This window comes from Gobio gobio, assembly GCF_949357685.1.
Source record: "Gobio gobio genome assembly, chromosome: 13".
In the NCBI taxonomy this organism is placed as follows: Eukaryota; Metazoa; Chordata; class Actinopteri; order Cypriniformes; family Gobionidae; genus Gobio; species Gobio gobio.
In genome coordinates, this window is record NC_137106.1 from 28844444 (window position 1) to 28871033 (window position 26590).

Genomic DNA, 26590 nt, shown 5'->3' on the forward strand with positions numbered 1-26590 from the left:
GTAATACGTGTTATTGATCAGAAAGTGCTCCTAAATTTTTGACTGTGCTCCTAATTTTTTTTTAATTAGGAGCACAAGTGCTCCTCAAGAAAAATGTTAGCGTAGAGCCCTGGACAGCATTCATTCGTTATTAAAAAAGATGAAAATGGAGGTGAATTTGTTTGCTTGTCTTATAATGCAGAAACAAAAAACCACAAAAAGCCCAACGATCCCAAAAAAGACTGTTACCGAGGATTCATGTCTGCCAACACAAGTGACCCCCTTTGCCCAGTTAAAAGCTTCAAAAAGTACCTCACTAAATGCCCACCTGATGCCACATCCTTCTATCTTCATCCTCTGAAAGCAACACAGGAGGAGCTTGACAGGCGAGAGTTCTGGTATTCTCACGAACCCATGGGTGTGAACTACCTCGGAAATATGCTTCCTTGCATCTGCGAGGCAGTGGGGTTATCCAAAAGATACACCAACCATTCATTAAGAAGCACAGCAGTTCAAATACTGTCTGAAGCAGGGCTGGAGAGCAGGCAAATCATGTCTGTCACAGGGCACAAGTGTGAAACAAGCCTGAGAAGCTACTGGGCACCTTCAGCAGAAGAAAGAAAACAATGGAGCCTGATCCTCTCAGGAAACAAAAATTCAAACGCCACAGAAAATCAAGGCCGGGACCAACAGGAAAAGACAATCTCCACTACACAGCTCCCTGCACTTGATCTGCCATTTTCGATGTCTAATTTTACAATTAACGGAAGCGTGCAGTTTAATTTCAATAAATAAAACATGTAGGTCTAGAATCTATAATATGGGGTATATATACGGGGAAAAAAATCATGCAGCAGGCCTACCAGCTGTATTATATTTACTTTTTGATTCATACTACAACTTTATTTATCTAGACTCTAGATAAATAAAGTTGTAGTATGAATCAAAAAGTAAATATAATACAGCTGGTAGGCCTGCTGCATGATTTTTTTCCCCGTTATTATTGCACGATTTGACGATATTGACGATTTGATCAGTTAGCCTATAGGCCTATATAGTGTAGCAACTTAATGTCTACATTGTCTACACATGACATTTTTTCCACTATAGCGAGGTAATAACAGCGCTGTTTAGAGACGCACAGAGGTAGCCTCTCTCTCTCTCTCTCTCTCTCTCTCTCTCTCTCTCTCGCTCTCGCTCTCGCTCTCTTTCGGAACTAGCAAAAGAGCTGTTGGATGAGACGCGGAAGAAATAGTCCTACTCACAATAGCGATTTAAGTACAAAAACCGGACGAATCCCTTTAAATATATAATCGGATCGATGTCTTGAGGTGTGGTAACCATAGCATAAGCTACATAAATAAACATACAGTGAAGATAATCAAGGTACACGTTGCCTTGAGCCACATTTGTGTGGCTATTAATATGTTTAAGATTTTTTTTTTATGAAAATGAAAAAAGAAATTACTGTTTACATTTTTTTTTGAAAATGTATTGTAGCCTAAATGACTAAATGAGTGACGCTATCAAGAACACTGCTGTTCCATTTGCAGAATTACCGGACTTGTGTTCTCCTGAGTCGAACTTGGCAAGTCGGAACTACCAAGGACACAAGTCCGAAGTTTGCGTGCTTGGTATTAAGAAACGGCTACTGTCCTGCAGAGTTCAGCTCCAACCCCAATTAAACACACCTGAAACCACGAATCAAGGTCTTACTAGGCATTCTAGAAACTTTTAGACAGGTGTGTCAAACTCTGCAGGACAGTGGCCCTCCAGGACCGTGTTTGGACACCTCTGCCCTATAGGCAAACAATGCAAGGTGCATAGGGCCTCCAAACCGCAAAGAAGCATATCACTATATAGAGTTGGGGTACTCGAACTTGGACTCGGACTCGGACTCAAGTGCAATTTTGAATGAACTCGGACTTGTCACGCACTCGGGTGAATTTGTACGCGGACTTGACACGGACTTAGACATTTTGTACTCAGAAAATATTTCGTGTGCAGTTTATAATCTTTTTTCAATTTAATTACTTTCTCGACTCGGACTCGGCCGATAAGAACTCGGACTTGAGTCCAACTCGGCCCCTTTTGGACTCGGACTTGATAGATTGAGACTTGGTCTTGACTCAAACTCAACAAAGGTGGACTCGGACCCAACACTATCACTGTATAATGTAAACATATTTTTATAACACGCAAATATAAATGCCGATTCAACTTTAGGGTAGCCATGTGGAAATTTCTTTTTTTAATACTTTTTAATAATGATTTATATTTATTTAATAACGGTTTTGGACCTGGACATGTATTGCGGCAGATAATGACAAGCGTCTTGACATATGGCTATATGGCTTCCAAACAAAGCTATCTGTCGGGAGCAGAGAAAATGCCAAGAACAAAGTTTAGACACATATTTTTTTAACATTTTAAATTCTTATAGTCTTGACAAACCAATAAATTCATTAAAAAAACAACACTCTAGTCCAGATCTCCGGGTTCATTATTAGTCCACTGTGTTTCGTTAGAAATTGCCCCATGATGTGAAATGTAATTTTTAGGCCATGTCCACACTAATTCGTTTTCATTTGAAAATGTATATTTTTCACTCTGTTTTGGCTTTCTGTCCACACTGAGACGGCCTTTTAAGTCAACGAAAACGTCACTTTTTGAAGACGCTCTCCAAAGGTTTTTTTTTTTTTTTTGGCAAACTCCTGTTTAAACAGCTATTGTACCTGTTATGTGCTATGTATAAAATATGTTACTTCGCACACTCTTCATATCACAGTCCTGCAAAGATGACACAAAATGTACTCGCAATTGCTGTCCTGTGGCAAAACATGACAGCAGTTGCGTAATAAAATGGTGAGTGAGTGCGACCTGGATGCATCAGTGAAAGGTGAGATATTTTGCTTTATAAAATGATCCTGCCAGAAGAATTGTGTGATTAATGTCTTGTTCTGTCCGTTATCTCGTGATCTTTTATGAGGTTTAACACATGCACAGTAAGATGAATTTAGCGTTTTCCGATGTTTCAGTGTGGACAAGAAACTTTTGGAAAACCCTTTAGTGTGGAAAGAGAGTGTTTTAAAATGAAAACGTTGTTTTCAAATGTATCCGAATGAATGTAGACGTAGCCTTGGTTTGTCAGTATACATCAATAATCTTGGGAGTGGTTTAATGTATAAGAAATCAACACATTCTTGTGTTTTATAAAGTAACTTTATAAAGTAAAATATCTAGCTTGTGCCAGACCACCTTCCGTATTCAACTTATGGAAAAAACGTTACTGGTGCGACGTATCACTAGAACATTGCGTAAGCGTTTTGGACTGCAAGAGGCTTTACACTTTCCTCATAAGTTGAATATGAAGGGCAGTCTGGCACAAGCTAGATATTTTACTTTATAAAGTTTTAAATATGGTTATTTTTCTTACAAAACCTTTATTAACCCCCCCGGAGCCATGTGGAGTAGGTTTATGAGGAATAGATGCACTTTTTTTGAGCTTCAAACTCAATGGATCCCATTACTGCCATTATAAAGCTTGGAAGTGCCAGGATATTTATTAATATAACTCTGATTGTGTTCATCAGAAAGATGAAAGTCATATACACCTAGGATGGCTTGAGGGTGAGTAAATCATGGGGTAATTTTCATTTTAAAGTGAACTACTCCTTTAAGGTTTCTTGGGTTAACTATATTTATCATGCTTTAGTTTCGTTTGTAAATTGCGCATTTGGAAAATTCAACTCACTGTATATTATTTGTTGACAGTGAAACTGCTCTGAAAGAATATATTGGAGTTTAAGAGTTTTAAGAGGACATTTGTGAAGACATTTTCAGAAGTCTGTCCCTCACAAGTATAGCAAAACCAGTACTCCTAATTCTTGCTTTATGATTTGTTTGTGTATGTGTGTTGGCAGAAGCTCATGTGCCAGTGATTCGTCGGAAAAATGGAGCGTGGAACGTGACTAAATGTTCAAGGAGTTTTGCGACAAGAACTCTTGCCCAGTTCTCTAAGCTGTAGAAAATCTAGGGAAACACTCAAAATAAACAAAACAAAAAGTACGAGCACAAGAATACGATATAAAGCTGTATAGCTCAACATGCACAAAATGTCTAATTTTGGTTACATATAAAGATTTATATTTGTGTGTGTTTATGTGCATGCTTACATGAAGGTTTCTTTTTATATCATGCAGTAAAATAAACCTCCCAGCTGTTGGCAGCCTTATGAAGGCTGCTGCCCTCAGCAGAAACTTTATGCACAGCGTGTGTATGTGTGCTGTGTATGAATGTGTGCGGATATGTGCACCTGCTTGCGCTCTAACTGAGGATCATCTCAGAGTGATGTCTATGAAGGTCATTTATATTCATACATGTATATTCATATGCAGATGTGTACTTGAGGATTATGTTTAAGGAGCTGGATAATGTACAGAGTTTTTATTATGGCCCTGTGTGGCCTCCAGGCCTTCTGTTGAATAAACACAAAATAAGATCCAGAAGTGTGTGAAAATTATTGAAATTTCCAGCGAGGCAGAATCGAGCAATGCAATGATTTGTGGATTTTCCTAAGGCAAAGCAGTGAGCATTAATAAAACATAAATATGAATAAGTATTCTCCTTTTCTAGGTGTGTGTATGTATGTGTGTGAGAGCACACATCTTTTGCTTATTTGACTGATGAAAAAAATGTCTCTTGCCCCAAAGCACAAACTCATTCTTGAAATTCATCTATTGTGTGTATTATCCCCATAAACTCTATTTCATGCTACGAGTGTCTGCATTTCTAATGATGCTGTGAGAATTCTGACAGTCGCAACGCAAAACACAAAGAGTCTTTCATTTACCTTTATGGTTTATAATAAGAGTGTGATACCCTACAGCCCTAAATAAACCACTGGACATAAATATGCACATATAGTAATACAAATATAGCTAAGATTTGATAACTCCAGCTGAATTTATGATACAATGAATTTACGATACTTCCATTTAACATCCCTACCTTGTTATACTCTAGTCAGATGTGAAGCATACAATTATACAGCTGTCTTTTATTAAAATAAACAATTTAAAAAATCAATTCTACTTTTTCATTCGGTCCCCTCCCTCCATTTTGTAACATATTTTAATGCCTTGGGGTTTATCGATTCATACGGCAGCATCTAAACATGATACTCAGAGAGCAATAGAAGACAGATTGAGGAGGAAGCACTATGAAAGGGAATGAAAAGAGAGGGTAAAATGAAAAAGTGAGGAATGTTGGATTGATATTCCACACACTCCAAGCACACATTGAAACTGATTGTTTCAATTCCACTAGTGCTAAACTGATATATTATACCCAGTCTGTTCATGATCACTGGATTTATGAGAGAATAAAGATTCCTCCATCCTTAGTATTTTATTCAAATTGTGAGCATAAATTTCAGTTTGGCGGGTGTATTACAGTACACAGAAACAAATTAGTGCCAAAAATACTGAGATATGAGCTGTGAAGTCCACCAGAGAGAAACAAAAGTCACAATGTGCTACATGACTCCTTTGAGAGCAGAATCACAATGAAAGTGCCTCTTTACTCTGCCGAGAAAAAGTATTGCAATGGAGAATTCAGTGTTCTATGGGTTCTGTAGGACTCTTAGTGCTTTACTCTGAGAGCATTGTGTTGTAGAAATGCCACTGGAACAATGAGCAGGTAGTTCCATTTCATTTCACCATTTTAATTGAATTTATCTGAGTGTTTGAAAACAAAGTCTCTGACCGAAAACTGACACAGAACATATAGACTTTTTAATCACCTACCCGTGTTAATGTGATTTTGTTGTTTAGGGTTTCGGGAAACGGTTTTAATTATGGGCCTCATCAAAATTACCACTTAAAAAGGGTTTTCGTGTTTCCATGATTGTTGTGCTGTTTGCTCTCAGGTATGCGCATGGTATTGCTAGGTTATTTTTGCCTCAAACAACCTGCTGGTGAATCATGAGCCTCTAAAGTTTGTTTTACTTTCCAACAGGGTTGATTGTTATACTGGCACTAAAAAAGTAATTGTGTAAATTTAGTTTCCTGGCTCAGTCAACAATGGTCTAGTCTGACGGCAGAAGATCTGGACTCTATTGCAGCTTTCATTGGTCAAGGACCTATTAAGAGGACATTTGACTGACATGTAAAGCAGCCAATCACAGTTCGTTTTGTTCCACATCATGTTTAGGTGCGTGAAAAGTCGATGTCTCTGCAATAACAGACCGCCGTCTATAAAATATTCATTATTATTCTTTTTCAAACACGATGTGCAACTTTACTGCAACAATGGAGCCGCTCACATACTTTTGAAAACCCAGTGTTTAGTTGATCCTGGTAAGCGTTCATTGTCACAGTTGTAAACACAATGGCGTTCTTCTTCCTCAAGGGAGTTTGGTGTCACAGCATTTGTTTCCAGGCGGGTCGTTAAAGAATGCAACACACATGTCTCGCGGAATTCAACCAATCAGAGGATGACTTTGAAACTCCTGAAGTGTTACCAGAAAAGAGTCCCATATGCATCAGATGTTCAGCCAATGGTCCCCCACAATGTCTGAGGCTGAGACTAACAATGGTCTGATCTTTAGCATAGTTTGGCATTTCATTACTTGATTCATTAAGGGCCCTATTTTAACGATCTGAGCACATGGTCTGAAGCGCATTGTGCAGGTGCACTTAGAGTGTGTCCGAATCCACTTTTGCTAGTTTAACTATGAAAAAAGCGGTTGCTGTGCCCAGCGCATAGTCCAAAATGGTTGTACCTAGTTTCTTAATGTGTCATGAGTGTGTTTTGGGCGTAACGTGCAATTAACCAATCAGAGTCTCATCTCCCATTCCCTTTAAAAGCCAGTTTTGCTTACACCATGGCGAATTCGCTATTTGCATGGCGCAATTTGCGAGCGGAAAGTCTTCTCCAGAGAGGAATCCTTTTATTTTTAATATTTAAAAATGTTTGTGTGCTGCTGCGCATCCCTCTGTGTGTAATAAGCAGTGTACAAGCGTTGTGCACACGCCTATAGGCACATATTACTAACACGCCCTTTAAATAACACAAAAATACTGCACAGTCGTTTTCAGTTTCCTCAAATGATCAATGTCAATGTGCCTGAACACATCTCGTTTTGCATTTGCTATTTAAACATCGTTGGACATGAAAATGATAATTGCATCGGGCTGAAACTAGCAAATAACACTTGCATTGCGCCAGGTGTATGATAGGGCCCAATATGTGTAGTTTTTTTTTTATGCGTTTGTGTTTCAAATCTGACGTTATAGCCGTTTCATTTTGTAATAAATTGGATTAACAAAAGTAAAGTCAATTACACTCTTGGTATGGTAGAATTTAATTGTCATCAAAGCTCAAGAAATATGCAATATTGTATTATTGTACAAACATTAGTGAAGATGTTTAGACAACAACAGATTTTTTTTCTTCATAAAAACTTGGACTAAACTGCTCGATTCTTATGGATTGGTATTACATTCTCTCTATGATCTTTTTGAAGCGACAAAGTGGTAGTTGTGTGGACTGTCAATGGAGGGACAAAAATCTCTCAGATTTCATCAAAATATCTTCATTTGTGTTTTAAAGATGAACGAAAGTCTTACAGGGTTGTTTTTTTTTGGGTGAAACTATGAGACTAATCGTTAATTATTGACACTGAATCTCAAAAATGATTGATTTTGAATATATTTGACAGTCCAAGTTTTGTATAATTTCACTGGTTGCCTGAGGCTGTTAATATGCTTAAGATGTAGATTTAGTTGAGGTGCCAGAGGCTGGTATTGTATTGAAGCCAACATTTTTTTTTTTTTTGTGCAACAATACTCCCCAGTTCATGTAGTTTAACCAAGAGTGTTGTCATATTATGGCTTTTTATATATTCTGTGGCTACAGGGAACCAGAAAACCTCATAGGCCTTATTCTGCAGGACAAAAGAAAGACGGTGAAAGTAAGACTTTCAGTCAACAAATTGATTTAAAATGTCAACCTGTCCCACTCTATATATTATTTAATTTTTAACAAGTTATAGCTTAAAAGCTGAAGTTTACAAGTGTATCATGATTTCCCATGGGTGGATTTTAAAAGGCTTGTGGTCCTCTTTGAGAACAGCCGAGTCTTCTTCAAAATGTCATGGTCCACAACAACATAAATAAAACAGAATAATTTTAGTAGGGTACTCACTTGGAAAATAGTAATCAATGGAAGGAAAATAATAATAAGACATTTTTGCTGCTAGTTGTACAGTTGTTTTTAAAGGTGCTTAGTGCGTACTGTAAATTGTGAATGGGTCAAATATTTAGGAATTTGCACAAATTTTTCTGTATTTATTTGCAGGGAAACATGCAGATTGCAGAGCTCTATTGAGTCGATTTAAATATTGCAAAATATGTTAAATTGAGCTTAAAGTACTGCACTTTTACTGGTTTCTGAAAGCATCATCAAATTAGTCTTTAATAAATAAGAATGCTATGTGTATATGTTGTAATTCTGCAAATGTTTCTGTGGAACTCTGCAGGCACAGATTCTGTACCAATTAATGAATAATTGACGACGGGCCATTTAATTATTATTTACACCTGGGGTGTGCATTATATTTCAATAATTCAATGGCCTGGAGTCAATTATTCCACTTATACTATGGTTACCACACCTCAAAACATTGTTCAGATTATTTATTTCAAGATTTTTGTCAAGTTTTTGTCCTTAAAACGCTTTTGTGGGCAGGACTAATACTTATGCATCTAAACCCAAGCCTCGGTTGCTAATTCCAAAACGTCATTTTAGAGCTAGTAACGGAGGCTTGAGCCACTGATAGAAGACTAATGCAGTTATTAATGCAGTTATTAGAGAGAGAGAGCGCGTATATGAATTACCTGAGTACTGTGCATCTCTCAACAGTGTTTGGCAGCAGCATCTAATACAAAACTGTAAGAACAGTGCCATTATTACCTCGCTGAGAAATGTTATGTAGCTTTTATGTTGCTAAAATATTTTACTAATAAAATCGCCAGAGCCGCGCTGATAACATTTTAATAAAACGTAATTTTGTGGCATGGTAATAATTTGTCTATCATATTGTTTACTATATTTATTCGCTTGGTCAGTGTCTTTGTGGGTTTTGGTTATTTTGCTGTTGAAATAAATGAAATTATTTGGCGGAGTGATATGGAACCGTAATGCGGTCAAGACCTGCCTTGAACTACTTTTGCCATGCGTTTCCCTGAAAATAATTGCACAACTTGTTCGTCAACCAATCGGATTCAAGCATTCAACAGCCCCCGTAGAATAATATATTATTAAATATATAATGTCATTTCACTCAAACATTTTAAAATACTGGGCCTCAGAAAGGTTTTTTAAGTTTTTTTTTAATGTTTAAAAAAATTGAACTACACACCCTTACAGTCAACTTGAAGGCAAAACGTTGATATTCAATTCAAAACAATAAACTAGATCATGTTGTTCCTGTTGTCTTTTTGTGCAATATGAAAATATATACACACACAGTATACTCTTAGTTATTCATACTGTTCATATAGGCAACTGGGTAAACATCCAGTTTGGGGGGAAAAAAGAGTTCCTAAAGTGATATGTCTTGCTGTTTCAGTCACAAAAGCTGTGAAAAGTATTGTCAGCTTCCTCTGGAAGATACATCAGCTGTGTTAGTAGCACAATGCCATCTGTTCTTACTTAGGTTATTGTTTTTTATTTCACTGCTACTTGTTGTCACTGTCAAGTGAGGAGCCTTCAGTGGATACCGATTGGTCTTGAGTTGTTTCCATGGTATCACGCAAAGCACAACAAAATGGCCATACACAGTACTATAAGCTGCAATTTAGATAATCATATTTCATGGGCAAATGCAATAAAGTAAATGAAATAGATATGGGAATTATGGAAATGGAACTGTTCAGTTGTAAGATTCAGCATGTAATACGGATTTTATGACATACCGGCTCTAGCTGGAAAAAGACAGGAATGTCTTCAACAATGTTGACATGTTTCGCATGTAATGAAACATTTATTTCAGAGAGAACAAAAGGTAGAAGAACAAAAAGATGAATGTAATGGTGAAGCTTTTTCATGTATTTGAGGTTAGAAGAATAAAGCGACTGAACAGACCTCAGCGCATTGACTGTAAAATGACAGTAAGTCATTCATGTTTAAACTGAATCTGATCTTAGCTTGAACATGAACTGATCAAACCCACCATTCATATGCAAATGTAATTAAATCTGCATAACATCCCTGCACATATTATTGACCTCATAGAAACGGACAATAGAAACCTCGACTTTGATATTAATATTCATTTTCAGCCCCATGGACACTGGTCTCTCCCTCTCTTTCAAGAAAGAGATATAATTAGTTCCAGTATCACGGTGGTTTTGCTGGTTCAGGAAGCTGAGTGAGTTTGACTGGGGTCCTGCTCTTTCAGATATGCTGTATTTGGATATGCTAATAGTTTGTCCTCTTCTGATTGGTTAATTAACCTGAGTTGAAGCCATCCCGTCACAGGTGGGGCTGTGAAGAGTGAAGGTTGCGCACACACGCATACACAAACACAGCACCCGGTATAGCAGTGTTAGTAAAGTCACAGACTACCGGTAGGCTGTAATAGGTTTTTCTATAACAGTCGTCTTTGCGTCCGCTCCCGTTTCATGAATTATTACTCGATTTTACTCGAGTTTTAGGTTAATGACAATACTCCTGTTGACTGAACTCTCATTAGGGAACAATCATGGAGTGTGAAATGAAATATTGGACCTTTTTAGACTAATATTCATTAGTGTGTGGACGCGATACCGAGGACTGTGTTCTCACACAGACATGGACGCAAAGGGACCACTTACTGTCTTCTTTTGATTCAAAGTCTCTCTATATCCCTTTCTTTTTTTATGGTAAAAACTCACAGTGGAAAGACAGATGCTTGTTTGTTCACTGTTGTTTATGAGTGTGTGCTCAGAATGTTTTGTCAGTTGGGAAGAGCAAAGCGTTTTACCTGCCACGTTTCAGCATGACATTTGACAGCTTGAGCGTGTTTGTGTTTTAGCGTATGTGTACAGCGTCATGGTTTTTTTTCCTCTCTCCCTTCTCTTCCCCTGATCATCATTACCTCCATCAGGCTGTCCTGGCTCTGAGTGCATTGCCTCTTATTCTGCTGTCATCTCAAGATAATAAAATTCACACCTGATATTTACTCTCATCCATCACTGCGAGGCTGCTTGACAGACATTTTATCATTTAGCGTAGAACATTAAGAGTGCTGTAGCTGGGGAAATGTGTAAATGGAGATTGCTTGGTGATTTGTTAAATGTCTGCGTGTTTTTCTTTCAGGTGATCCTGATTCTGACAAAACTGTTCGACTTTAACTTGGGAACCGTGACGGAGAGTTCGCTCTGGAGGTAAACCCATTTCTGTGAATGGAAACACTGAGTTTATTCACTCCTCTGAGTACTTTGGCCATCAGTGCTCTTTTAAAGTACATATATATATATAAAAAAAGAGAATACTTAAGTATGAATTGAATGTATTGCTTTTAGACACTTATTTGGATGTTAATTGCAGTCAGTGTTGGGGGTAACGCATTACAAGTAACTTGAGTTACGTAATAATATTACTTTTTCCAAGTAACTAGTAAAGTAACGCAAGTTACTTTTTCACGTTAATTTGACTGACAGCTCTCCTGCCCCCATGTTGAGAAAAATAAGTGCAGAGGCGTTGTGTGTAAACATGATGGTTATTGTAGTTCTAGACTAAATGTGAGCATTTATTTATCTCACTTGCACAATAAAGATTCTGTACTCCTCAAAATGAAAATCAGTCAAATGCAAAATCAGAGTACTATGCAAACCTCCAATAATTAAATGTTAAATAAAATAACAATTTTTATGCATAATCTACCTTTTATATTTAATTTACCAATGTCTTGCTGCTGACCTTTGATGACGAAAATTACTAGATGTTTTGTTTTTATTCGTAAAACTTTTTTCTCCTGCATCATATTCTACCATTATCCAGAATGGCAGCACAGCAGAGCTGCGCCCTCTACTGTTCATGCGCGAATTTGCATTTCTACCTCAGCCTGGGGCTTATTATTTCAATTTTGGTATGAAGAGGTCTTTACCGTTGCACAAAAATATAACTTTTTTTGTTATAAAAAAAACCAAATCAAGCCCAGCCCAGGTGAGAAAAAGTAACGCAAAAGTAACGAAACACATTACTTTTCTTAAAAAGTAACTATAAGTAACTCAATTAGTTACTTTTTAAGGGAGTAACTTTCCCCAACACTGATTGCAGTTCAATGAAGATGTTAGTTAAATTTATATTAAATGCGGTCAGTTGAACTTAGAGTGCTTTTTAACTACTTATATTCATCTTTTCATGTGATTTCATAATTTCTCTTAATATATATAATAATATATATTAACTTGAAATGTAACTTTTTAAAAGTGTACTTAAAGGGTTAGGGATTTATTTCGCCCAAACACAATCAGAGTTATGTTAAAATATATCTTGGCTCTTCCAAGCTTTATAGGGGGAGTTAATGGTACCTTAGATTTTGAAGCCCAAAAAAAGTGCATCCATCCATCATATAAGTAATCAATATGGCTTCAGGGAGTTAAGAAAGCCATTCTGAAGCAAATATATCCATATTTATAACTTTATAAACCAGTTGTGTACAAATTAGAAATCGCATTCCGGGGCACTGTGGTACGATCGAAAATTAATTTCACGATTACAGGGGCAGGTTTTCGATCGTACCGCAGTGCCTCGGAACCCAATTTCTACCAATTGAGACTCCAAGTTTTGCTCTATCCCCTTGCGCCTCTGTGTTCATCAATGCGTCATACATTTGGTCAGAGTTTACTCTCGCTATACCCATTACTGGAAGCCAGTGATTATAGTTTAGTAATTAAGAAATATGGATATTTTTCTTACAAAAAACGCATCTCTTCACTTCAGAAGGCTTTTTTAACCCACTGGAGTCGTATGTCCACTTTTATGATGGATGTATGGATGCACTTTTTTGGGCTTCAAAATCTCAAATGTACTATTCACTCCCATTATAAAGCTTGGAAGAGCCAGGATATTTTTTTATATTAAAAAATATTTTTAACTCAGATTGTGTTTGGCTTGTGTTTAAAAATGTACTCAAGTACACTTAAGTGGACTTTAATTTAGTTAATATTATATTATCTGTGAGTACAAAAAAATACACTACAAGTGCACAACTACAATCATGCTCACTTTTTTTACACAAGGAATAGCTCATCATGAATGCATGGAAATACAGAATCCGGTTCTATATGTAAAGTTTGCCAGGTCTTTTTTTTTATACTTTTTTTCAAAAAATTTTAATCAGTAGTTTATAATGTATATATATATATATATATATATATATATATATATATATATATATATATATATATATATATATATATATATATATATATATATATATATATATATATATATCAGTTCTAGGAAAAGGGCAGAAACATAAAGCTTGCATTCTTCCAAAAGTAACTGGGGTGAACCGTTTAACTGCTACAGCACTGCTGACCCAGCCTGAATTAAATGATCTGATAGCACTGTGGTATTAGTATTACTCTTCCAGCCCATTACAAATCAACACACATTCTTGCATTAGCCAGAAGTGCGTTAGTGGCAAGTACACCGGACTATATGAATGGCAAAGATCTGTGATGAAATTCCACTCAGAAGCACTTTCACTGACCATTGCTGATATGCCCCTGGGTGAAGTACTTAATCCCTGTCTTCTCCTGGGACGCTCTGTACCATGACCTGGCTCTCTCTCTTTGTCATAGTGCATAGACAATGGAAAGAAAAGAATTGCAAGGTAGCAGTGTAAGCCAGGCTTATACATGGAGAAAGAAAGCACTGACTGTACATTCTGGCACCTCACGTTTTGAATTTTTTCCCCCCATTAATTTCAACTTCACTTTACAGCGAACAATCGTTTACTCATTTATAAACCTTCACTAATCACAAAACATTTTTTTCTAGCTTTTTCAAGTTGTGAGAAGCTTGTCGTACTTTGGTATGCTTTTTTAAGTTTCAGATTAGACTGCTGCAGTGCATTTCTGTCTGGCTGTCTGAGAGGGTCTGTTTAAAAATTCCCTGCTCAACTGGGGCGTTTCTCACATCCAAACTATTTTATCCATTAAAATGGCTCCCAGTGAAATCTACAGTTCACTGCGATTTTAAAGTACCTTTAATTAAATTTAAAAACCCTAGACCCTCAATTTTTTAATGGCTAACTGGTTCTTACTGGAATAATATACTCCCTTTACTTTTATGCTTCTGTTCTTTTGGTTAAGTCCCAGTGGAACGTCCAACTGGGAATTCAATTTCAAAGATGTTGAATTGATCTTTTTTTTTTTGTCATTCATTTAATTATTAAAGTTTATGGGACAATACTAGAATGATTAGTGTTTCATTTAAATCAGCCTGAATTACAACACTACATGTTATTATCAGTATTGCTGTACTATAACCACCTGTCTGCATCTTAAATGTAATTGTTTTAATTTACTCTGTATTTATGATGGTTATGTGTTTGATCATTATCCACTTATTAAAGCTGTGATTTACACAAAAAAACTCTAAATAGCACCTGAAGGTAAATGGAATTTAATGAAAGAGTAATTGTAGCCACAAGCGCAAAGTTATCATTATCAGTACAGCTGATATTTGGCTGGACTTTTGTCCATTTTAATTAAAAGAATAATAAAAACAATGTTGCAATAATTAAAAGGAATACTTGATATGTTTGGGGAGATATGTAATATGACATCATCCCTTATCAACAGACCATCACTGCAAATATGCACATACACACAAACGCGCTCTCTCAATCTCTCTCACACACACACACACACACACACACACACACACACACACACACACACACACACACACACACACACACACACACACACACGCGCATGCACACTCTGCAATCACCTTGAAGGAAGGCTTTGTTTAATTTCTTTTTGGCTGCAAGCCCTGATGAGATTTCCTCTCCTGGTGTGTGTCACTCAGAGAGGGAGGTGAGCTGGGGGGTTTACAGAGAGAAAAACAGAAAGCCATTATCAAACTTCCACAAACAGAAATGGCATAAACAGGAAATGAGGAAGAGGAAAGTGAAGGAATGGGAGAGCTGTTGAGCGAGAGAGGAGGAACAAAGAGAGAGAGAGAGAGAGAGAGAGAGAGAGAGAGAGAGAGACAGTAGTGGGGAGGGATGTGGCATCATGTTATTAAAAGAGGTGAATGTTAAAGCTCAGCTTGCAGGCTGTAGTAAATGATGTCGGTAATAACAGTATGAATGATTAATGAATGTTGCTGTAGGCGGCATAAAAGGGGAGAAAAAAATATGAAGACAAATCACGGCTCATTCAGAGGAGCTAGTTAATCAAACTCTCCTGTGTTTTAAAATAAAGATACATGCTCTAAAAAGTATCCAGCCTGCCCATGCAATTGTTAAATCACACACACGTACCCAGGCGTATGTGTCCTGAGAGGAGTAATGTCCTCTTGAGTACAGGGCAGAGCTGCCAGAGGAGAGAGAGGGATTCTGACCGGACCAGAAACGTCAGAGGAGCTTTTTAGGGCAGGCACTCAGAATCGTTCAAGGGTGCTCAGAGAACCATCTTCCTCTTCACCTGTGCCGCTACAGCTTACACAACCCAAATAACCTCAACCGTTTAGAACGGCAGTGTAATTGTATCCAATGGTAAAAGTGTCAGGGTATGAGCACTCTCAGCGCATTCAGAGATGAGCACTCGAGGAGATAATGCTTCAGACGACACATACATGTGTGCTTCTCGAGCACAGCACCGCATCGCGTAACTGTCTGGCTTAAAAGCATTAACGTTATTATACTTGTAAGAGTTCGGCAGACTCTCCTGTCTGCTGTCGTACCTGGCGGAGAAGAGACGGTGTTAATGAGTTCCGATGGAACGGAGATGCTCGCATACACAACAGCTTCAGTTAATTACGCCAATGACTTCTGAAAATTTCAGCTTCACTGCAGCTGTGGTGCGCCAGGCTCCTGACACGTCGAGTTATAGCACTCATGCGGGTGATGCGGGTTCTAACATGGCTTATGATGTTTCCTGTCACCCTTTATTGAACCCGTCTAATAAAAAAAGCCTTAAGCCTGTGTCCACATGTCCGTGTTATTTTGAGTTTTTGTCCTAACCAGCTGTAATAGCAACAAGGGATGCGCAACAAGACATTTTGCACGTTTGGTTTCTGTTTCTGTTCTGTCGGGTAGCAGGTTCTTTGTGAAATCTCATTGGTCCAAAATCCTGCTTCACATGTATATTCAAAATCACATATAATGGCTCGCTTAGCACTGCATTTTCACATTTAGTGAGGACAGAAACATTACATGACACAGGAAACGTGTTGTCACACCTGGTTAGGACATGAGGTACACGTCTTAAAAAATCCTCAGCTCTTCCTTTTGTGTTTTCACTGTGTCTGTGTGGGTCAATGACACATGAGTTTCAACAATAAAGAAAAAGTATTTTTAAAGTTAGGAAAATCTAGTTTAAAAGATGTTTCAGGTACCTATATGTTGCTGTATATTGTTTCAGAAGTTTTTAAAGGTCCCATGGCATGGCGTTTTTTCTATTATTTTATAATGTTTCCTGAGGTGTACTTATATTGTTAGTATGATTTTTACATCCAAAAATGTCATAATATAGAAATAAAAGGCATTTTTTCTATGTTGTTATTACCCCTCTGGCTGAATGCCCTTTTTCAAGGGGCGTTTCTGCTGTGAGACGTCAGTGAAAACGCCCACTGTTGTGATTGGCTGACATCTTTGCATTTGAAATGAGTGTTAGATTATGTTGCGGAGGGGGCGTGGTTTAGCGAGTCACTGCACGCATTGCATGCATGAGAGAGAGAGAGAGAGAGAGAGAGAGAGAGAGAGAGAGAGAGAGAGAGACTAACTGGGCACTCGTGAACCACGGAGAGCTGGAGGAAGTTTTATTGTACTGAGTTGTTGAGAGTTTATTGCGCTGTGCTGTTAGCGTGAGCTTATTTGTAGCTGAGAGTTCTGAATAAACAGTCCCAGTCACGTCGACTCTGTCTTCTTCCACCTTATTCTACAAACTTTGTAACACATGTAATGTACCATTACAGCCGTCGAGATGAACGAATCGTCAAAGTGTGGATTATAGCATTATTTTATGATCTATTCCTATCACATGAAAGGCTGCAGTGATGAGCATTGAGTACAGACTGTCTGTTGATCGCGTGAACGCAGTGATCTTGTCATTGCAACACATTGCAAAATGCTTTCACCACAGCTAACAGCAAACACAACATTGATATGAATACAGTAAGAGCTTCGCTGTGCTGCATAACAGCGTCATTCATTATAATGGCAGTTTGGGCAAGTGTGCAGATACACTCGCGACGTGTGATTGACAGCTCCGGACATTATAAAGAGTGTTCTTTGATCGCTCTCTGTAGTTTAATCACTTAAAAAACAGATTTGTTTCATGCTACTAACAGAAACGATTGTTTTAGTCACTGGTTTGATTAACTGATGCATTATGCTTAGGGCATCAAGACGGCGATCATGAAACGATCTAGAAATAAAGTCTGAGTGAACTTGAATGATTTGCTACACATCAGATATCACTGATCACAGATCAGGCATTAATGAACACTGTTACTCACTGTTTGTCGTGGTGCTGTCGAATCCATATCGTAAAGTCTGTTTGTAAAGCCTGTGCTGACATAATCCATTTTCTCAGAGTGCTCTGGGTGGGCAAAACAGAGGTAGGGGAGGTAACCTTTCCTGGTATGACGTCATAACAGGAAAATTCAAGATCAGCTCGTCTGACCTCTCATTTTCTCAAAGGCAGAGAAAGACAGCCAGAACTCGGTTTACACCCATCAAAATTTCTAGCCACTTGGGGACCATATACAGGCTAGGGGAACTCTATATTAATGTTAAAAAACCTCATAAAATGAAATTTTCAAGCCATGGGACCTTTAATGTAATGATTCATATAATCAAAATTTTTCTTACACAGTACCTTGAATACAAGCGAGTGTACCATCTTAATCTTAATCATTATTTTGTCATTATTAAAGTTTTTAATACTTTCCTGACTCTCTGTGGTAGATATTTTACTTTATAACGTGTTAAATACGGATGCTTTTGTAAAGATAAAAAATCTCACATTTTTGTATGTATGTGTAGGTCAGTAGATTTTGGGATGACATACGAGAAGCTGACGGATAAAGTGATGATCAGAACCATGCTGAGCTATCTGTACGTCTGTCCGACCAATAAACGGAAGGTGAGTGTGTTCAAATGCATCAGAGATATGGATGTATAAAACTGTCAGATAGAAAATATCAAGCTAATATAATTCTTGCTCCCACTTCCCTGTCTTCCTCAGATCCTGATTTTATCTGATCCGGAGGTGGAGAGTAGTTTACTTATCAGTTCTGATGAAGGAGCCACTTTTCAAAAGTTCAATATTAACTTCTATATCATGAGTCTTCTGTTTCACCCTACGCAGGAGAATTGGATACTGGCCTATAGCCATGATCAGAGGGTATATACACACACAAACACACATACACTCGCACAGCCTCAAGAGGGTCTAGTTCTACTAAACAATTAAAGCAGATAATGTGGATAATTAAGTGTGAGCGAGATAATTACCTTTCTTGGCTGTAGTTAGGGATCTTACAGTGAATGTGTCTATTTCTCTTTTGGTTGTAGCTGTATAGCTCAGTGGACTACGGTAAAAAGTGGATTCTTGTTCATGAGAGAGTAACTCCGGGGCGATTTTATTGGTACGACTCTTACACACACACACACACACACACACACACACACACACACACACACACACACACACACACACACACACACACACACACACACACACACACACACACACGGAGTAATTGTTTTTACTGATCATCAACCTCATATAACACGCCTACAGTACAATTTCACACTGAAAATTAATCTGACTGCAAGAATATACCTGCACATACACACACACACACACACACACAATCACATACTGAAAATTAATCCAATATTAAACCCACTCTCTACATCCAATACACTGACACTGATAAACTTATACACACATTTTCTATGCCTCTTTCCCTTCTCTCTTTCTCTATCTATCTCCATTTATCTCACTGTCATGTCACCTCTCTCTCTCTCCTGTGCTTCATATTATCGTATGTGTGGAATTTTGATCAGGTTTTTTATTTTAATCCCATCAGTGTGAGCTTGCATGTGTATATGTGTGTTTGTGTGGGGTGTAGTCAGAATAACTGGTTGCCTGTCACATGCTCGATGAGCTGTGGAGACAGCCAACAACATGTCTTCACCCCTGGGTTTAACATCCCTCTGCACTCCTCTACATCCCTTCAATATATATGTATATAACCTAATGCATCTCCCCCTTTTTTTGCTGGTTTGTGCATCACGCACACAGACACACACCATTCTGCTTATGTTTGTGTCACTGAAGCCCTGCTGTGTCAGGTTTGGTGACTGCAGAAGGGGAAAATGGAAAAGTTGAACCTATACGGACTATAATGGGTCTCAGTATCAGACTGTTTGAGATGAATGTTTAACACCCTTAAACGTCTGTCTGGGATTTAATGTAATGCAGATAATTGAAAGAGGTGTTTTTCTCAGACTGAGATATTAAGTGGTTAAAACTCTTAGTGAGATTACTGAAGGGGTTTATATGTAATATTATTTTGGTAAAACTTAAACGCTTTCAATAAGGTTAAATTCATTAGCATCAGTTAATGCCTTAGGATAGTATGAACCAGCAATTAACAATGCATCCTCTTCCTGTCCAATTGGGGTTAATGTTAATTTCTACACACATACAAATAATTTTTTTACTTTTCAAGTTATATAAATTATATTTATAAATTAACATTAAAGGAATAGTTCACTTTAAAATGAAAATTACCCCATGATTTACTCACCCTCAAGCCATCGTAGGTGTATGACTTTCTTCTTTCTGATGAACACAGAGTTATATTAATACATATCCTGACGCTTCCAAGCTTTATAATGGCAGTGACGGGGTCCATTAGTTTGAAGCTCAAAATGCATCTATTCCTCATAAACCTACTCCACATGGCTCTGGGGGTTGATAAAGGCCTTCTGAAGCGAATCGATCTAATTTTGTAAGAAAAATATCCATATTTAAAACTTTATAAAGTAAAATATCTAGCTTCTGCCAGACTGCCTTCTGTATTCAACTTACGGATTTAAAAAATTGTCTTTACTGTTACTTGTGATCAATTAAATGCATTCTTGCTGAATTCAAATATGAATTTCTTAACAAAAAACTGATCCCAAACTTTGAACAGTATAGTGTAGATATAATTCTGCATCGAGTGAATTGGTCTTACTTTGATCAGGAACTCACTCCAGCTGATATTGCTCAATGTCTGTCAGTGATGTACCACTTCCAAATCCCTGTCTGACACTTGAGATTGAGGCTACAATTTTATCTTAAATTTCATTGCCTGGCAACTCGAGGGACCGAGGCTTCTGCAGTTTGCAGCTGAACATAGAATGTTCTGAATTTTTAAGTCAAGATCACCACTTGTTTGTTATGTTGAGATCATGCGAAAAATACATTGTGATCTCAAGAAATCAAACTTTTTGGAACTGATAGAAAAGAAGAAGGGTTTAATTTGAGACATGCAATGAGAGAGATGTTCAAATTCAGAGATTGAGAATGTAAATGGGGCTTAATATCAAACTAGGGCTCTGTAGAGGTGGAATATCAGATTTTTACTGAAAGGTTTAATTTTGGATTGTAGGAATGATTTAATATCAGATTGTGACCGTGTTCAAACTGACTTGGAAGAAAATATGGATAACAAAAGACTAGACATTAAGATGATTAAAAACCTCAGAAAGAGGATATGATAGTGAATGTGCGTGTGCTCATTACAGGTGAAAATAGGTAAGAAATGAAAGTGTGTATGCGATGGAGAATGGTTTGTGGGAGTGAGGTGTGTGTGTGTGATTAATTGCTATCAGAGCAACAATAAGGATTCACTGGAGACAGACTGTCTCCTACTGGAGCAGTGGAATTATGCTGTCCATCACTACCCCTCCATCCTTCCCCTCTCCTCTTCCATCACTCCATCACTCTCATGCTATTACCGTACTCATCCGTCCGTCCCCTGCTGGCACCTCCTTCTCTTTCCTTCCTTCTTCATCTCCTCTCCACTGGAGCCCTTCCTGATTGTTTTCCTCTCTTCTGTTCTTTTTTGTTTTCTGTCTTTTTCTTTTTTCATTTTCAGGGCGCTGAGTGGTCTGGATAAAGAGGCAGACCTGGTGCACATCGAGGCTCGAACTGACAGTGGACGTTAGTCTCCTTCTTTTCCTTCGTTTCCCTCTTTTGCCCCTTTTTCTCCAGCTTTTTCAGTTTTTCTCTTTCTCCCCTCCTTGCTCTCTCGCCGTGTCTTTCTTACTTTCTCCCCAGCCTCCTATGCTTTTTTTTCTGTGTCGCAGTGAAAAATGAACAGATGAATTGTGGACAACAGTAAATTCAATAGTAAATGGTTCTGGCTTCATTCTGGCAGAGTGTTGCGCTTATGTTTTATCCTTGTGGGACAGTGTTGTGCATTAAGCTCTATTGATATGAGCCTGACACAACACAACAGGCCCTAAGCTACGGACAGTCTTACAACAACAATACATTTAAATGTGTTATGAGTGATGCAGTGGTTATAGCAAACCAAATTTGAAGCACAGGCAAATGGAGGTGCCAAAAACTTATTTAGTTTTCAGACAGTATAGTCAGTACATCACATTTCGTGTCAAATCAACAAAATTTTGGAAACTTCACCTGCTAAAAGTTTGATTTTGTTAATATCTGAAGTTTCTGAAGACAGACAAACATTAATGGTGGTTAAATCCAAAATATTAAATTTCATGGATAAATATGTACTGAGTAATCTACTCATTTGTGGCTGCAGGTCAAAATGAAAATTTTAACCTGAGATTGACTTGAGAAAGATCAGCATTATTTTATTTTTACACATAGATATGTAACCCCTATGGTTCATTCCCATAGATATGGGAATCTCAATACAGCTTTAAATTGCTGAACTGTACCCATTTTCAATTATCAAAAACCAAATATGGTACATTTTTCAGAACTTAAGAACTAATAATGTTAAAGCTAGAATGTATCTTCTTTCCTTCTACCTTCTTAAAAAATCTTTGTCAAAAAGGAACTGAAATGTTCAAGATGAGGCACATTCATTTTCATTTAATTTTCTCTCAATAGTTTATTCATATATTTATATTTGAATAAATTTAAGGGAAATTTGAAGAGAGGGAATTTTGCTTATTTTAACTGATTGTGAATCTGGAGCTACCAAGAGTTAATAGACTTGGGAAAAGCAACCACACTGCCATAAGAGGCATGAAACCTAGGTCTATTCTCTGTCTACATTGGCATATAATGCAACAAAGATTACTAAAGACAACAGAATTTGCTAATAGACATACCAATCTAACGATGCTGCCATCTTCCTAACATCATTTACTCCCCCCTGTGATTTGCCTTTAAATTTTAAATGAAAAATTCTATCACTCTTTATGCTAGTATCAAACCAGTTTTTTCAGTCTTTTCTACAGAAATATTTAATGTGCATGCCTTCACAATAGGGCAGGGATGTGGAATTATTGGCTTTTCAATTCAAAAGTTGCTAATTTAATTCAACTGGCCACACCACACCCCATAGGAAGCTGAGTTGGAATGACTGGAATTTAGTGAATTGCTTCAATGAAATTCCCACAGGTAATGCATTCTAGAAACTGAAAACATTCTAGAAAAGTCTTCTTCCACTGTAATTTATTGACATCTGATGATGTAATTAAATCTGTATCCCTATAAACTTTTAAACTTCATCGCTTTTAAACTTTCAAATGGCTTCCCTAAATTTAAATTTAAATTTGAATTGCAATTCTGCATCCTATTTTCTACCCCCAATTCAAAATCAGTTCTGAATGGTGCACAACGCTGTCTGAAACACTGGTTGCAAGAAGTAGAATATTCCCCATGTAAAACATGGAATCTTTAGTAGCTCACATAGTTTATAGTTGTGTAACCTCAATCTTTATTACAAACCAAGGAGTCTTCTAATTTATTGAACTAGATGGGTTGCAATGCCAGTGACGATACAGCTACAGACGATACAGATACAGCACCATTTACAGGGAATTTGTTGGTTTAGATCAGGGGTGCAAAACTCCTGGAGGTCCAAAGCCTTGCACAGTTTAGTTCCAACCCTGCTCCAACACGCATACCTGTAGTTTTCAAATAAGCCTGAAGGACTTGATCTTGATCAGGTGCATTTAATTAGGGTTGAAGCTAAACTCAGACCCTCCATGAACTGAGTTTTTGCACCCATGGTTAAATGAATGGTTCAACAAAATTTTGGTGAACTAAGTCCTTCAAGTTGCCAGCGATAGTGTTTGAAAAATAGTCAGTAACTTCTAAATTTAACATTGTTTTAACCCTGTAAGAAGGTCTCCTTCCTTCCCTGTTTAAATGTAATAAAAAAAAAAAAAAAAAGAAGTGACATGATGTGAAGGCCTAAACCTTTTGAGGGTTAGGTGCCTTGCTCATGGGCACCTCAATCATTTCCTGTCAGTATTGAACCTGTGACCTTCTGGTTACAAGTCCGACTCTCTAACCATTAGGCCACGACTAACATCATATACAGGTAATATATAAAAAAACCCCATTAACACTAGAAACGACATGGTGTAAAATACATTATGGATAGCAGTCATTGGGCCCTATTTTAACGAAGTGCATGGTCTAAAGCGTACACGCAAGTACACTTAGGGCGTGTCCGAATCCACTTTTGCTAGTTTAACGACGGGAAAAATGGTCGGCGCACCCGCCGCATGGTCTAAAAGGGTTTCTTTTAATGAGTAATGGGTGTGTTTTGGGCATAACGTGCAATAAATGGCGGATTCGCTATTTACATGGTGGAATTTGTGAGAGCGGAAAGACTGAACACTTCTTCAGAGAGGAATCCTTTTATTTGTAATAATTAAAAATGTTTTTGTGCTGTCCCTGTGTGTGTTATAAGCAGAGTGTACGCACGTTGAACAAAGCACCTAAACACACCTAGTTTTCAAACCAGCACGCCCATGGTCTCACAAATTTATTTAAACAACGTGGCGCAGGATGTGAAAATAAAAATTGCGTCGGGCTGAAACTAGCAAAAAACATTTGCATTGCGCCTGGCACTGCAAAGCGCCAATTGTATGATAGGGCCCATTGACTTTTTCTAAAATTGTCAGATTTTACAATCCCCTGTTGTTAAAATTTGTTTTGATAAAACAAGATTAAAAACTTGACATTTATGCCTATAAGCGCCAACAGGTCAAATTTACTTATATAATGCCTTTATTTTAGCCCTGTCATTTTCGTGCCCCTTATGTTTTAATGTTCTGTGTTACTAGGCAACGCCAACCCGCTGAGATAGCAGTAATCAGTTTTAGTCACAATTGATAATATTACGCCACCCAAATATGTATTTATTCCTTCTAATTCTCGTTGTCATTGCAGGCTGGTTTGGCCTATATTCAGTGATTTAGTGTATCCTGCCTTGAACATAAAACACCAGGACAAAAACATAGTTGATGACTAAAAATAATAATTGACTCTAGACATTACTTTGTGAAGACAGTGGCATAATACAGTGACATAGTATGTTTTCTAGCCATATCAAAATGGTAGTCATGTGCATGGGTAAATTTTACCCGCTGGTTTTAGGTATTCAACGACCCCTGGCGGTTCTAGTGTTAAAAAAATTCAGCATTTTGTTCAGTGATACCTGAATCAGAAAAAATGGGTAGTAATCCTAATTTATTGTTTCTGTATGGGCTTCTTTTCTTCTTTCTCTCTTTGCTCTCTCCTTTGTTTTTTTGTAGTTTTACTCCCACCCCTTCTTTCTCTCCCTTCTGAGTGAGGATGGATCGCTAGTAGAGAGACTGATAATGGAGAGCACTGATTAATTTGGCTAGACATAGAGATGTGTGGGAAGTTTGTGTGTAGGTTTTAGATTGTGTTTGTTATGTGGGTGTGTGTGTGTGTGTGTCAGTGAGAGTGAGAGATATTGATCATCTGTTTTTTGGTGTAGATCAAGGCGTTCTTGTGCACAAGCGTATCCTGTGTTGATAAATGTTTGTGTGTGTCTCACAGAAATGCAGTATATTACCTGCCGAGCACAAAAGTGTTCAGAAGAGGGTAGGCAGTATCCATTCAGTGGCCGAATTGACACCAACTCCCTCGTAGTGCAGGACCAATACATCTTCTTGCAGGTACAGAAGTGTGTGCGTTTCATAAAGTACGTAAGTGTATGTGATTTAAACTGGTGTGGGAGATACCGAAAATATGTGTGTGTGCCACCTCTGTCTGACTCTTTTTATAGCCCTCCTTTTATCTCTGTCAGTGACGTGTAAGTGAGTGATAACCACTGAAACCAGCCTCTCCATCTTTAACATCGGTCCAGGGGAGGACAGGGCAGGTTTTTTAGTGAGAATCCCAAACCAGGACCCTCCTCTGTCAATACAAGCGACTTTCTTTTGACTTTTGTTGCTTGAAGCTGTTGGATTTGAGTTGACAGAGAATAATGAGGATATTGATTCAAGAAGCACAGGAACAAGAGACTGGCTGACACCCCACACCTCTCGCAGGAAAACACTGTATAGCACCATCCTCACCTTGTAAAAGTGGACACACACACTGCCTCATTCTTTGAACATCTAAGCTCTGTTGACACTAGATCAATCGAAGCATTAGACCCCTAATGCACTATGTTTACAACCTAATAGCTACAATCTACTTGATAAGAGTGTATACAACATGATGTGCGCACGTGTGAGTCCAGTTTCAGCATTCAGTAAATGCACTTTAGAAGCTCGATATCAGTCTGACCAAAACAATAGTTTGTTACCATTTTTGTGAAGTCAGACTAAAAGACCTAGATAATGTGATTTAATCTTTAAAATATTCAATTGTGCATTGTCAAAAAAAAAACCAATGCTGTAGCTTGAAGTGTGCATGTAAAAAAATATATATTTTATATTAAAAGTATATTTTACAAATAATTGCAATGAAACGGCAAGTAACACATTGAATTATACATGAAATTTTGAAGATAAAAGACTGAAATAGTATTCTTGTAAAACATACTCGAAACCTGAAGTAACCTGCGACAAATAAATGCTTTAAAACATAATAAAACTAAAACATTTCAAAAAGTAAAAAGGATTGCATGAGATAGTGTTGTCACAATACTGGTATTTGTAACTTTGATACAATAGCTTGAAAAATATCGATATTCAATGCCATTTTCGATACTACAGGAAATTTTATATATATATATATATATATATATATATATATATATATATATATATATATATATATATATATATATATATATATATAAAATTTCCTGTAGTGTGTATATATGAAGACTTCAGATG

General features: G+C 37.5%; 1 protein-coding gene across 1 annotated transcript in view; it reads left to right on the plus strand.

Annotated features, from left to right (window-relative positions):
- The window catches only part of sorcs3b (sortilin related VPS10 domain containing receptor 3b), a gene marked incomplete at its 5' end in the record, with an annotated part of 72440 nt that overhangs the window by 19263 nt on the left and 26587 nt on the right, over window positions 1-26590 (plus strand). The window contains 6 exons of the mRNA XM_079833097.1: window positions 11344-11411; window positions 18260-18359; window positions 18462-18620; window positions 18791-18864; window positions 21373-21437; window positions 25302-25420. Coding sequence (XP_079689223.1) covers window positions 11344-11411; window positions 18260-18359; window positions 18462-18620; window positions 18791-18864; window positions 21373-21437; window positions 25302-25420 — 585 coding nt within the window. The remainder of the gene's footprint in view (window positions 1-11343; window positions 11412-18259; window positions 18360-18461; window positions 18621-18790; window positions 18865-21372; window positions 21438-25301; window positions 25421-26590) is intronic.